This window comes from Salvelinus fontinalis, chromosome 12 (genome assembly GCF_029448725.1).
Source record: "Salvelinus fontinalis isolate EN_2023a chromosome 12, ASM2944872v1, whole genome shotgun sequence".
Lineage (NCBI taxonomy): Eukaryota > Metazoa > Chordata > Actinopteri > Salmoniformes > Salmonidae > Salvelinus > Salvelinus fontinalis.
In genome coordinates, this window is record NC_074676.1 from 49,032,757 (window position 1) to 49,047,816 (window position 15,060).

The 15,060-nt window shown below is 43.9% G+C and overlaps 1 protein-coding gene and 1 long non-coding RNA gene across 5 annotated transcripts; one reads left to right on the plus strand and one right to left on the minus strand.

The window, feature by feature from the left end:
* Window positions 1–6,733: 6,733 nt before the first annotated feature.
* On the plus strand, window positions 6,734–14,629 carry vcam1b (vascular cell adhesion molecule 1b). Of its 4 annotated transcripts, XR_008761638.1 has the most exons (9): window positions 6,735–7,018; window positions 7,359–7,634; window positions 9,238–9,528; window positions 9,925–10,185; window positions 10,395–10,670; window positions 12,566–12,826; window positions 13,224–13,279; window positions 13,516–13,663; window positions 13,783–14,629. XR_008761638.1 is itself a non-coding variant. In XM_055941033.1 (8 exons), exons 1-8 carry the CDS (start codon window positions 6,982–6,984, stop codon window positions 13,790–13,792), a joined length of 1,560 nt encoding a protein of 519 aa, XP_055797008.1. In that variant the 5' UTR covers window positions 6,734–6,981; the 3' UTR covers window positions 13,793–14,629. The 4 variants fall into 4 exon arrangements, 3 of the variants coding, with proteins under 3 accessions (XP_055797008.1, XP_055797006.1, XP_055797007.1); XM_055941033.1 differs by lacking the exon at window positions 13,224–13,279 and having other exon boundaries at window positions 6,734–7,018; XM_055941031.1 differs by lacking the exon at window positions 13,224–13,279 and having other exon boundaries at window positions 13,516–14,629.
* On the minus strand, window positions 9,897–13,630 carry LOC129867555 (uncharacterized). Its single transcript, XR_008761639.1, has 2 exons — window positions 13,540–13,630; window positions 9,897–12,867 (listed from the first exon to the last, which is right to left on the minus strand). It is a non-coding gene; the product is annotated as an uncharacterized LOC129867555 (long non-coding RNA).
* Window positions 14,630–15,060: the final 431 nt, after the last annotated feature.

Consider the following 15,060-nt stretch of genomic DNA (forward strand, 5'->3'; position numbering starts at 1 on the left):
CAGGTTTAAGTTTAAATCTGCAACATAGTCTTACATTTAAAATAGATCATGGGGTATTGATGGGGTAGATCCTCATCAGGGACCTCTGAGCACATAAGGCGATCTGGAGCGTAGTGGCCCTCGTACAGAGGGGTGTGATGGGTTAGATCTGCGGTGAAGAGAATCAGCGGATTACAACTTTATCAATTTGAGATTTTAAAACAAAACAACAAGAAAAGGACATTCCTGAAGAAACTTTGTGCACTCAGCTAGCTAAACGTTATTATTAGAATTGATGAACACGGAGCACTCTGTGTACTAGACTCTCTCTGTCTGTTTTCCAACAAGTAAGACTGATTTAGAGTGTACATTCTATACCAGGGCAGTGCTCTTCCACACCCTCCAGCCCCCCCTGAAATCTCATTGAGATACCACAGCAATTTCATACGATCCAAAGGCGCCTGGGAAGTAATTTGGGGGTGGGGGTGCAGCTGTTATCCGGTGAAGCATGGTGGTGGCAGCATCATGCTGTGGGGATGTTTTTCAGTGGCAGGGACTGGAAGACCAGCCAGGATTGAGGGAAAGATGAACAGAGCAAACTACAGAGAGATCCTTGATGAAAACCTGCTCCAGAGCGCTCAGGACCTCAGACTGGGGCGAAGGTTCACCTTCCAAAAGGACAATGACCGTAAGCACACAGCCAAGACAACACAGGAGTGGCTTTGGAAAAAGGCTCTGAATGACCTTGAGTGGCCCAGCCAGAGCCCGGACTTGAACCTGATCAAACATCTCTGAAGAAACCTTAAATTAGCTGTGCAGGGACACCACCCCATCCAACCTGACAGAACTTGAGAGGATCTGCAGAGAAGAATGGGAGAAACTCCAGGTGTGCCAAGCTTGTAGCGTCATACCCAAGAAGCCTTGAGGCTGTACTCGCTGCCAAAGGTGCTTCAACAAAGTACTGAGTAAAGGGTCTGAATACTTATGTAAATGTGATATTTCAGATTTGTATTTTTAATAGATTTGCAAAAATGTCTAAAAACATGTTTTTGCTTTGTCATTATGGGATATTATGTGTAGATTGATGAGGGGAAAAACTATGGATTCAATTTTAGAATAAGGCTGTAACGTAGCAAAATGTGTAAAATGTCAAGGGATCTGAATACTTTCTGAATGCACTGTATGTGGGTGAATACTGGTCTGTAAATCAGACTGGTCTTATCACATGGACGTCTATATCCTCAGATGCATTGGTGTTGTCCTAGAAATACATTCTAGTTATATTGCTATGTGTATACTTAATGCTGCATTTAGGTAGTAAACCACAGAGATAGCCTACATATTATTTTTATTTTTTTCCCAAGATGGCGTAGCAGTGTAGACGTCTTTGTCCTGTCGTGTCCCGTGTCCCTTGTATATATCTTTTTACATCTTTTTCTTCGCATATCTTTTAAAAATACTTTCTTAAACCTTAACTTCTAAATACTCTCCTGCAACCCGCCTCACCCAATGTGGCGTGGATCTGCTTTTTTCTAAAGTATTTCTATTTACTTCTGATCTGGAATCCATCTACTGAAGATAGCCAGCTAACTGCCTACCAGCTATCAGTTAGCAAACCATTGCTAGCGGTCATCAGCTAACCTTTAGCTCGGAAAGCTCTCGCTAGTTCGAACAACGTGACTAAAACCAGAGCATAACGGACCTATTTCTCTCCATATCCCCGGATTCCTACCGCAAACTCTGAACATTTTCATCTGGATCTTCGCAACTAGCTAACCACAATCCCGGGTGACCACTCCTGACTAGCGTTTCCATCCCGGAGCAAGCACAAATTAGCCTGAAGCTAGCCCGGCTAGGGCTCCTGTGCTACCACTGAAGCCCACTCCTGGGCTACAATATCCGGACCCCTTTACTGCCGGTACGGAGCACGGAACCCCGCCGATCCTCTACGACTGGAATACCGACATAATCTGCCCGAGGACTCCAACAGGCCCCTCAGGCGTGACGCCCGCTGAAGGCCCATTCTGCTAACCTACTAGGCCTGTTAGCTACCTAGAGCTACCTGGAACCCTACTAATTCCACGACTGGTCTATCGACGTCACCGCACGAAGAGGCAAAAACAGACTTCCCCCCCCATCGCGACGTCCCCCAAAGGCTAACTTGCCTGCCCCGGTCTGCTAACTGCTAGCTTATCTTGCAGCCAGGAAGCTAGCACCAGTTAGCAAACACAATTCTACAATTCACAACCTCTCTTTCGCCATCGCTATCCGGCTTGGATTCTCTGTCGACACGACCACGTCTGGTCTGCAGACGTGCCCTCAACCGGTGCCCTCAACCGGCCTCCGTCTGAGCAGACCCCCTCCGTCTGAGCAGACCACCCCCCGGGCTACTAACTTTAAACGCGTGCTAGCTTAGTGGAGGCCTCACTGCTCCATCTACGGCTGCCCCCTGGACACTATGATCACTTGGCTACATAGCTGATGCCTGCTTGACTGTCCATTAATTCATGGTACTCCATTCTGTTTATTTGTGTTTTATCTGTCGGCTCTGTGCCTTAACTCAGGATCTGTGTGTAGTTAATCCGACCCTCTCTGCCCAGTCGTCGCCATTTTTACCTTCTGTTGCTGTGTTAGCTGACTAGCTGCTGTTATCTCACCTGTTGTTTTAGCTAGCTCTCCCAATTATGACCTGCAATCACTTTATGCCTTATTGTATGTCTCTCTCAAATATCAATATGCCTTGCATACTGTTGTTCAGGCTAGTTATCATTGTTTTGGTTTGCAATGGACCCCGTAGTTCCACTCTCCGTACCTCTGATACCTGCACATTATGCCCAGAATCTATTCTACCACGCCCATAAATCTGCTCCTTTTATTCCTTGTCCCCAACGCTCTAGGCGACCAGTTTTGATAGCCTTTAGCCGCACCCTCATCCTACTACTCCTCTGTTCCTCGGGTGATGTGGAGGTAAACCCAGGCCCTGCATGTCCCCAGTCACCCTCATTTGTTGACTTCTGTGATCGAAAAAGCCTTGGCCTCATGCATGTCAACATCAGAAGCCTCCTCCCTAAGTTTGCCTTACTCACCGCTTTAGCACACTCTGCCAACCCTGATGTCCTTGCCGTGTCTGAATCCTGGCTTAGGAAGGCCACCAAAAACTCTGAGATTTCCATACCCAACTATAACACTTTCCGTCAAGATAGAACTGCCAAAGGGGGAGGAGTTGCAATCTACTGCAGAGATAGCCTGCAAAGTTCTGTCATACTTTCCAAGTCTATGCCCAAACAGTTCGAACTTCTAATTTTAAAAATTAATCTCTCCAGAAATAAGTCTCTCACTGTTGCCGCCTGCTACCGACCCCCCTCAGCTCCCAGCTGTGCCCTGGACACCATCTGTGAATTGATCGCTCCCCATCTAGCTTCAGAGTTTGTTCTGTTAGGTGACCTAAACTGGGATATGCTTAACACCCCGGCAGTCCTACAATCTAAGCTTGATGCCCTCAATCTCACAAAAATCATCAAGGAACCCACCAGGTACAACCCTAAATCCGTAAACATGGGCACCCTAATAGACATTATCCTGACCAATTTGCCCTCCAAATACACCTCTGCTGTCTTCAATCAAGATCTCAGCGATCACTGCCTCATTGCCTGTATCCGCCACGGGTCCACGGTCAAACGACCACCCCTCATCACTGTCAAACGCTCCCTAAAACACTTCTGCGAGCAGGCCTTTCTAATCGACCTGGCCCGGGTACCCTGGAAGGATATTGACCTCATCCCGTCAGTTGAGGATGCCTGGTCATTCTTTAAAAGTTACTTCCTCACCATATTAGACAAGCATGCTCCGTTCAAAAAATGCAGAACCAAGAACAGATATAGCCCTTGGTTCACTCCAGACCTGACTGCCCTCGACCAGCACAAAAACATCCTGTGGCGAACTGCAATAGCATCGAAGAGCCCCCGCGATATGCAACTGTTCAGGGAAGTCAGGAACCAATACACGCAGTCAGTCAGGAAAGCAAAGGCCAGCTTTTTCAAGCAGAAATTTGCATCCTGTAGCTCTAACTCCAAAAAGTTCTGGGATACTGTAAAGTCCATGGAAAACAAGAGCACCTCCTCCCAGCTGCCCACTGCACTGAGGCTAGATAACACGGTCACCACTGATAAGTCCGTGATAATCGAAAATTTCAACAAACATTTCTCAATGGCTGGCCATGCCTTCCACCTGGCGACTCCAACCTTGGCCAACAGCCCCGCCCCCCCCGCTGCTACTCGCCCAAGCCTCCCCAGCTTCTCCTTTACCCATTTCCAGATAGCAGATGTTCTGAAAGAGCTGGAAAACCTGGACCCATACAAATCAGCTGGGCTTGACAATCTGGACCCCCTATTTCTGAAACTGTCCGCCGCCATTGTCGCACCCCCTATTACCAGCCTGTTCAACCTCTCCTTCGTATCATCTGAGATCCCCAAGGATTGGAAAGCTGCCGCTGTCATCCCCCTCTTCAAAGGGGGAGACACCCTGGACCCAAACTGTTACAGACCTATATCCATCCTGCCCTGCCTAGCTAAGGTCTTCGAAAGCCAAGTCAACAAACAGATCACTGACCATCTCGAATCCCACCGTATCTTCTCCTCTGTGCAATCCGGTTTCCGAGCCGGTCACGGGTGCACCTCAGCCACGCTCAAGGTAATAAACGATATCATAACCGCCATCGATAAAAGACATTACTGTGCAGCCGTCTTCATCGACCTGGCCAAGGCTTTCGACTCTGTCAATCACCATATTCTAATCGGCAGACTCAATAGCCTCGGTTTTTCTAATGACTGCCTTGCCTGGTTCACCAACTACTTTGCAGACAGAGTTCAGTGTGTCAAATCGGAGGGCATGTTGTCCGGTCCTCTGGCAGTCTCTATGGGGGTACCACAGGGTTCAATTCTCGGGCCGACTCTTTTCTCTGTATACATCAATGATGTTGCTCTTGCTGCGGGCGATTCCCTGATCCACCTCTACGCAGACGACACCATTCTGTATACTTCCGGCCCTTCCCTGGACACTGTGCTATCTAACCTCCAAACGAGCTTCAATGCCATACAACACTCCTTCCGTGGCCTCCAACTGCTCTTAAACGCTAGTAAAACCAAATGCATGCTTTTCAACCGTTCGCTGCCTGCACCCGCACGCCCGACTAGCATCACCACCCTGGACGGTTCCGACCTAGAATATGTGGACATCTATAAGTACCTAGGTGTCTGGCTAGACTGCAAACTCTCCTTCCAGACTCATATCAAACATCTCCAATCCAAAATCAAATCTAGAGTCGGCTTTCTATTCCGGAACAAAGCCTCCTTCACTCACGCCGCCAAACTTACCCTAGTAAAACTGACTATCCTACCGATCCTCGACTTCGGCGATGTCATCTACAAAATAGCTTCCAATACTCTACTCAGCAAACTGGATGCAGTTTATCACAGTGCCATCCGTTTTATTACTAAAGCACCTTATACGACCCACCACTGCGACCTGTATGCCCTAGTCGGCTGGCCCTCGCTACATGTTCGTCGTCAGACCCACTGGCTCCAGGTCATCTACAAGGCTATGCTAGGTAAAGTGCCGCCTTATCTCAGTTCACTGGTCACGATGGCTACACCCACCCGTAGCACGCGCTCCAGCAGGTGTATCTCACTGATCATCCCTAAAGCCAAAACCTCATTTGGACGCCTTTCCTTCCAGTTCTCTGCTGCCTGCGACTGGAACGAATTGCAAAAATCTCTGAAGTTGGAGACTTTTATCTCCCTCAACAACTTTAAAAATCTGCTATCCGAGCAGCTAACCGATCGCTGCAGCTGTACATAGTCCATCTGTAAACTACCCACCCAATTTACCTACCTCACCCCCATACTGCTTTTATTTATTTACTTTTCTGCTCTTTTGCACACCAGTATCTCTTCTTGCACATGATCATCTGATGATTTATCACTCCAGTGTTAATCTGCTAAATTGTAATTATTCGATTTATTGCCTACCTCATGCCTTTTGCACACATTGTATATAGATTCTCTTTTTTTCTACCATGTTATTGACTTGTTTATTGTTTACTCCATGTGTAACTCTGTGTTGTTGTCTGTTCACACTGCTATGCTTTATCTTGGCCAGGTCGCAGTTGCAAATGAGAACTTGTTCTCAACTAGCCTACCTGGTTAAATAAAGGTGAAATAAAAAAAAAAAATTAAAAATATATTTATGTTAATGGGGATTTAATTTAGCCCAATACATGTTGTATACATTTAGGCTCCCGAATGGTGCAGCGGTCTAAGGCACTGCATCTCAGTGCTAGCGGCGTCACTGCAGACCCTGGTTTGATCCCAGGCTGTATCACAACCGGCCGTGATCGGGAGTCCCATAGGGCAGTGCAAAATTGGCCCAGCGTCGTCTGGGTTAGGGGAGGCCAGGGTAGGCTGTCATTGTAGAAAAGAATTTGTTCTTAACTGACTTGCCTAGTTAAATAAAGGTTAAATAAAATTAAATAAAAAAATACATGACAGACAACCAGGCAGGCAACCAGACAGATAAAATACATCAATATAGTTCATGTATGGAGCATGTCTATGTTAGTTAACATATCATGTCTGGGATTTTCAGAGGGATCCCAAATATCTTGCTCAGCTGCTAAAAGAGAATTTAATCACGTTTTAAAGGAAACCATCTTGTGTTCCATTTAAACCAGCAGAGGGGGTTGTCATTCACAACCAAACCAGACAAAGAGAGAGAGAAAGAAGAGTGAGAGAGAGAGACAGAGAAAGAGACTAGAGGCCACTCAAGGAGTGGGGGAATTCATCCTTGGTATTTTAAGGGGGTGTTTTAAATATATATTTTCCCCCTGTTGGTATCCCCCTATTACAAGTGATAAATCCACAGGCTCTGGATCTGGACACTGGGCAGACCAGACACAACATCCACAGCATAACAAAGGAGGACTAAGGAAATTTACAGTCTAGCTCAATGTCTCTGTTATGGATAGTGATACTACCAGTAGCAGGTAAGCTTATATTTCTATCATTCCAACAGATTTATACTTTACAATCAGTGTGACTTGTCTTCAATCTATTAACTGTAGGTAGCCTACTGTGTTTCATGCATTTTAATATGATTATGGGTAGGCTTGCGATGTGAACTAATCAGAAAATGTCAGTATTGTACTTGACGATATGTACATATGCAGCCATAGTAGGCTAAATATTCAAATTTACTAATAGGCCTACCTTATAACTAATAATTGACTGTCATGACCTCAACATTCCTTAGACTACTTTATAGTTACCGTTATGTGTTATTGATTATGAATGTGAATTCTAATTAATTCTTATTTTACATTTCAGCCTTTGCATTTCATGTGGAGCTAAAACCAAAGAGTGCATTTTTCAGAGTTGGTGATAGGCAGGAGCTGCGATGTTCGGTGAAGGATTGTAACGAAAAGGTTACTATGTCCTGGGCTTTGCTGGGGGATAAGCCCATGTTTGCTAAAATACACACCTCAGGGTCGGAATCCGTGGCGGCCTTTGACCCTGTGATGACAGTACATGATGACATACTTCTCTGCAAAGTCAGTTGCGGAGCATTGACCAAACAACAGCGTGTGGTTGTCAAAGTGTACTGTAAGTCCATTAAACTTGATTCAGTAAGCCATCATAAACCATTGTAATAAGCCAATATAAAATGCATATGAATGCTTATAAGTTTGTCACTGATTATTATAAATATTATGAAGGCTTATGAATTGTAATGCTTACCATACTTATAAATGAAATATGAATGGATCAATAAATTGTTTATTAATACTTTAATAATCACACAACGTATTATAAAGTTAGCCGTATGTAACTTAATTCATTAGTGAATTTAATCAGTCCAATTGAATCAGTTCTACAGTGACTTCAGAAAGTATTTACACCCCTTGACTTTTCCACATTTGTTGTGTTACAACCTGAATTTAAAATTGATAAAATTTGGGGTTTGTGTCACTGACCGACACACAATACCCCATAAAACAGTTACAGAGTTTAATAGCTGTGATAGGAGAAAACGGAGGAGTTACATTGTAGTTACTCCACAATACAAACCTAAATTTGGAAGCCTGAACAGAATACAAATATTCCAAAGCATGCATCCTGTTTGAAATAAGGCACTAAAATAAAACTGCAAAATATGTGGCAAAGAAATGTACTTTTTTATCTTGAATACAAAGCGTTACGTCTGGGGCAAATCCAACACATCACTGAGTAGCACTCTTCATATTTTCAAGCATGGTGATGGCTGCATCATGTTATGGGTTTGCTTGTCATGTCAACGGCAAGGACTACAGAGTTTTTATGAATACAAATAAATGCAATAGAGCACAGGTGTCAAACTCATTCCACGGGGGGCCGAGTGTCTGTGGGTTTTCGCTCCTCCCTTGTACTTGATTGATGAATTAACATCACTAATTAGTTAGGAACTCCCCACACCTGGTTGTCTAGGGCTTTATTGAAAGGAAAAACCAAAAACCTGCAGACACTAGGCCCTCCGTGGAATGAGTTTGACACCCCTGCAATAGAGCTAAGCACAGGCTAAATCTTAGAGGAAACCCTGTTTTAGTCTGCTTTCCAACAGACACTGGGAGACAAATTCACCTTTCAGTAGGACAATAACATAAAACACAAGGCAAATATACACTGGAGTTGCTTACCAAGATGTCATTGAATGTTCCTAAGTGGACTAGTTACAGTTTTTACTTAAATCGGCTTGAAAGTCTATGGCAAGAATTGAAAATGGCTGTCTAGCAATGAACAACAACCAATTTGACAGAGCTTTAAGAATGTTTATAATGTACACATACTGTACAATTCAGGTGTGCAAAGCTCTTAAACACTTACCCAGAAAGACTCAAAACTGATATAATCACTGGCGACAGTGATTCTAACATGTATTACTTAGTTAAATTAGATATTTCTGCATTTCAGTTTCAATAGATGTGCTAAATTATCTAAAAACATGTTTCCACTTTGTCATTATGGGTTATTGTGTGTAGATGTGTGCTAAAGCAAAATATAATTAATCAATTTTGATTTCAGGTTGTAACACAACAAAATGTAGAATAAATAAAGAAGTATGAATACTTTCTGAAGGCACTGTACATGTACAGTACATGTTGAAAGTAGGTCTACGAATTCCAATTTCAAACATGTGTAGCTGCCCTACAATCGACATTTGATATTCCAGCATTTCCAGAGGCTCCTGTCATATCAGGCTACGACCATCTTCTCTTGGGCCAGTCCAACACTCTGACATGTGAGGTGATAGACGCTTATCCCGCGGAGCACCTGCGACTTGAGTGGCTGCGAGGAGACATCACGCTCCAGACAGACGCAGAGTCCGTTGTATCTAGCTACAGGTTCACGCCCACCCCAGAGGACAAAGAGGCAAGCATCACATGCAGAGCCTCTCACGATCAGGATGGTGTGCCTGATGAAGAGAAGACCAAGGAAACCACCGTGTCTCTCACAGTGTTTTGTAAGTTACTAAAGTATAAATGTTAGACAAAGGGTAATCTCTGTTAACCCAGTGTAAAATCTTGCGGAATTTGGTCAGCTGTGCGATTCATTTCTGTTAATATGTGTTAGAAATGGAGAGTTCTGTCCCCACCCTCACAAAAAAAAGTCACACACCCAGGACTCCCCCAGGACAACTGGTTCAAGTGAACTACTATACAGTTTGGAAACATTTGGAACTTAACTTTCATAACGGCAACAAATAATAATTTTGAATTCAAAAGATATACTTACCATGCACAGTTTAGTAATTAGCAATGTCTCAATGGAATACAATGTAATTTGAGTCATGAATATGGATTAGATTGAGACCTACCTACAACAACCACATCAAAAATGTATTCTTTATTTTCTCCAGATGCGCCACAGAATATATTAATATCTGAGCCGACTGCTGTGAGAGTTGGCTCCAGTCTCACGTTGTCATGCCATGCTGAAGGGAACCCCAGACCAGATACACAGTGGAAGGCCATTGGTCCAGATGGACAGGCTGTTATTGTGGGGCAGAGCGAGGAGCTTGTTCTTACAGAGATGACACTGGTGGATTCTGGTCAATATGAGTGTGTGGTGAGCAACACCATTGGAAACATCACAGCCAGCGTGAACGTCATTGTTCAAGGTAGGATGACTTTGAATTTCCCCTTGGTTCTGTATTTTGGATCATTACTGTTTGGTGTCACTCTGTGATAGTTTAATAGTTAGGAGTAATCTTTATAGCTTTGTCTAAAAAGTCTGTTTGGAGGAGCAATCTCAATAAAGCAATGTCTAAACTAGCAAGCTAAAGTTTTGTCTTGTGTTCTCTATCCTGGATGATTTCCCTTCTGGCAGCTCCCCCAACCAACACCACTATCACAGTGAGCCCAGCCAGTGCGGTGAAGGAAGGGGAGAGCGTGACGGTGTCCTGCCTGTCGGACGGAGTTCCAGTGGGACGTATGGTGCTGAAGAGACTCTCTGAGGGCCAGGATATAGAACTCCAGTCCAGCAATGGCTCCTCCACCTCCTTCACCCTCTCCTCTGCCCTGCTAGCAGACTCTGCTCTCTACCAGTGTGAGGCCTTCAATGAGCACGGTAGCCAGCGAGCTAGCACACACATTACAGTCAAAGGTGGGTGCCAGGCTTCTGGCAAGAACACAGCACATCACGTCTTTATTCCGCTTCCACGCATTCATACTGGCAACAACAGTAAACTTTCCCTAACCCTGATTAGCTTTTTTTGCTTCTTCAATGAAGTTACTGTTCTCTACACCCACAGATCTCTTGTTTACAGTCTTGTATTTGATCTCATTTGTTGGAGTGTGGCCGTTCTATCGTCATGTGGCAGCTGCAGTGGTGTAAAGTATTTAAGTACTTTCTTTGGTATCTGTACTTTACTATTTATATTTTTCTTCTCTACATTCCTAAAGAAAATAATGTACTTTTTACATTTTAATTGTCCAATTCACACACTTATCAAGAGAACATCCCTGGTCATCCCTACTGCCTCTGATCTGGTGGACTCACTAAACACAAATGCTTTGTTTGTAAATTATTTTAAAAATAAGACAGAAAATTAAGTTTTTCTTAATATAAGAAATTTGAAATGATTTATACCTTTACGTTTGATACTTAAGTATGTTTAAAACCAAATACTTTTAGACTTTTACTCAAGTAGTATTTTACTGGGTGACTTTTACTTGAGTCATTTTCTGTTAAGGTATCTTTACTTTTACTCATGTATGACAATTGAGTACTTTTTCCACCCCTGGGGAGCTGTCAGTATCTAAGAACATGCTGTATAAGTTCGTCATTGGCTGAGCTGTTGTCACACTGTACCAAAATAGAATATCACACTTATACCACACTTAACACTGCACAGGAACTCAACAACATGAAATGACATAAAGTCATTCTAGATAATGGATTCTATGCCTCATTGATATTTCACACACGGTTGTCAGTAGTTTCACACATTTTGGTCAGTAATCAACAATATAACAGACAGTAATAGTACGAAAATCTCATTCCAAAATCATGGGCATTAATATGGAGTTGGTCCCCCTTTTGCTGCTATAACAGCCTCCACTATTCAGGGAAGGCTTTCCACTAGATGTTGGAACATAGCTCTGGGCACTTGCTTCCATTCAGCCACAAGAACATTAGTGAGGTCGGGCAGTGATGTTGTGCGATTAGGCCTGGCTTGCAGTCGGCGTTACAATTCATCCCAAAGGGGTTCGATGGGGTTGAGGTCAGGGCTCTGTACAGGCCAGTCAAGTTCTTCCACACTGATTTTGACAAACCATTTCTGTATGGACCTCGCCTCACCTTTGTGAACGGGGACATTGTCATGCTGAAACAGGAAAGCGCCCACCCCAAACCGTTGCCACAAAGTTGAAAGCACAGAATCGTTTCGAATATAATTGTATGCTGTTGCGTTAAGATTTCCCTTCACTGGAACTAAGGGGCCTAGCCCGAACCATGAAAAACAAAACGATGCTTGGCATTGCGCATGGTGATCTTTGGCTTGTGTGTAGCTGCTCGGCCATGGAAACCCATTTCATGAAGCTCCTGACGAACAGTTCTTGTGCTGACGTTGCATCCAGAGGCAGTTTAGAACTTGGTAGTGAGTGTTGCAACCGAGGACAGACGATTTCTATCGCAGCACTCTGCGGTCCCGTTCTGTGAGCTTATGTGGCCTACCACTTCGTGGCTGAGCCTTTGTTGCCCCTAGACATTTCCACGTCACAATAACAGCACTTACCAGATGACCGGGACAGCTCTAGCAGGGCAGAAATTTGACGAACTGACTTGTTGGAAATGTGGCATCCTATGACGGTGGGGTGTCCACGTACTTTTGTATAAATATTGTATGTTGCATTGTAAACTGCCAATGGACTACATGTCGTACAGTATTTCAGACTATAACTGTACTATATTCATACAATTTATTCCTTTGTTGTCCCAAGGCAGTCTCAAGTGTCTTCCCTCAGTATTGATGTGTGTTCTATTTTTCTTGTGTCCAGCACCTCCTAGGAACACAACAGTCCTGATATATCCATCTGCTGAGGTGCAGGAAGGCCAAAATGTCACCATCTGCTGTCGCTCTGTCAGTTTCCCCCCACCTGCTGTGGTTTTAAGGAAACTGGATAATGGCACAGAGCTCTACTCCCCGGATGGGAACTTCCTGCTGGTTAACCTTACGCCCAATGATACAGGCCTATACCAGGTGAATGTTACCAATGACCTGGGTTATGAGACCGAGATCTTCAGCATCAACGTCATAGGTGAGTGGTGTGGTTCAGTGTTCGTTCTTTAGCTTGGCATGCTAGAAGAAACAGGAAGAGAGCTCTTTATTTCCCTTCACCACAAATATAATTATTATATTTGTTATTATTATATGAAATATAATTCACAATAAAACCAGTTACTTGAAACCACTTTGAACCCCATGTTGAACTGAGAAATTGGGAACAGTGACTACGGAGATAGACCTGACAACAGTATACAGTAGTTTGAGAACAGTGAAGCTTGCAAAAGCCAAGGAAATTCCATCCACCAATAACAAACACTGGTGTCATTTGAGAGGACTCGAATGCTGTAAAAACATCCAATCAAAAATGTTAGGCAATCTGTCTCGTCCTCACTGTCTCCCTGTTCTTCCCCTCCTCCCTTGGCTTCCAGAGAAGCACTCCAGTACTTCACCAGACTGGAACCACATAGTCATTCCTGCTGTCTGTGTGAGTATCATGGTGACCACCACGGGCCTAGTCCTGGACTACCTGAGGAGAGCCAGGAGGAAGGGCTTCTATGAGCTGGCCAAGTGTAAGCCCGGGTCTGCATAGACTAGAGGAGTCTAAAACATGCGGCCCGGAGCCAGATTGTGGCCCCCACTTGTGACCATGTACTGTATGAGTATCACATCGGTGAGTGTTTTGTGGTTCCTCAGGCAAAATTACTTTTACACTGTGTGCAGAGGCATACCAAGGGACAGACCTACCTGGAGTGGAGAGGGAACAGACGAGAGGTTCGTCCACTGTCAGGTCTCCGTTGAAGGGCAGAGGACAAGGCCGTATGACCTTTGGATGTTACTGGAAGAGGAAAAGAGAAGTACCTTTAAGGAGGTGTGGTCTTCTGGATGTTTTTCATTTTTATTAAACCTAAGCTAAAAGTCAGTACAATGTTGAATAATCTAACTGTCTGCAACTAACTATCATTTGCTCATTTTTTCACTTCTTGGCAGCTTTCATTGAACCCATTGATGTCTAAGTGTCACAACTATTGGATGAATGCAATATGTTACATGTTTTTAAACAAAATTATACAAATTGTAATTGACTGTGATAAAAAGTTGAAATGTTTAACGAGTTAATTACAATGCATTTGAAATGTACAGTTTAAATTCACTTTGTTATATCAGTATGGGAAGGTGGTTTCCCAACAATAGGTGAAGTCAGTATTGTGGTAATGTAATATAGAGAAGCAAGGCAAACTGCATTTTCCTCATGGCTTTTTCTGTATACAGTATAGGTCTTTAAAGATGGAATCCGCAGTAGGGGAAACAGCATCACTGTCCGCCCCACAGCTGTTGTTATTGTTTTTGTTTTGTTGACGAAGCAGACCTGGGGAGTGTCGTAGTAACAAAAAAATGCAGTACATATGCTGGTGTTCTTTCGCACGTACAATCATGTCCGCGGCGGGAAAAAAACAGTGTTTGTTGTTTGCAGTAACTTATTTGGTTGTTGTAATATCGCAAACGGATGTGGCAATTTCACCATTAAGGATTCCAGCTTTAATGTGGACACTTACTAGAAGTGTTTGCATGTGTGGAGAGTGTGCAATGTGCATGGAGTATTTTTGTCCCACACCATTTACTTTATTGCTGTGGGATATTAGAGCCGGTTTGGTACGTGATTAAAGAAGCTGTTGTTTTTAAATCAAAGCCTATATAGAATGTATTTGTTATGTTTATGACTGTTCATACTCCTTTGTATGTTTTGAATATGTTTTGCCCTATTTTTTGTGAATTGTGTTTGAGTTGTACGTTTGTAGAGATGTTCATTATTAAATATTTATTTCCATAACTAAAAGCTGTTCATTGAAATAGGAGCTTTGGGTTTGGGGTCTCCTGTTGCGGTGGGGAAAGCCAGGGAACATTTCAACAAGCATCAGGAGCTTTGGGTTTGGGGTCTCCTGTTGCGGTGGGGAAAGCCAGGGAACATTTCAACAAGCATCAGGGGCTTTGGGTTTGGGGTCTCCTGTTGCGGTGGGGAAAGCCAGGGAACATTTCAACAAGCATCAGGGGCTTTGGGTTTGGGGTCTCCTGTTGCGGTGGGGAAAGCCAGGGAACATTTCAACAAGCATCAGGAGCTTTGGGTTTGGGGTCTCCTGTTGCGGTGGGGAAAGCCAGGGAACATTTCAACAAGCATCAGGAGCTTTGGGTTTGGGGTCTCCTGTTGCGGTGGGGAAAGCCAGGGAACATTTCAACAAGCATCAGGAGCTTTGGGTTTGGGGTCTCCTG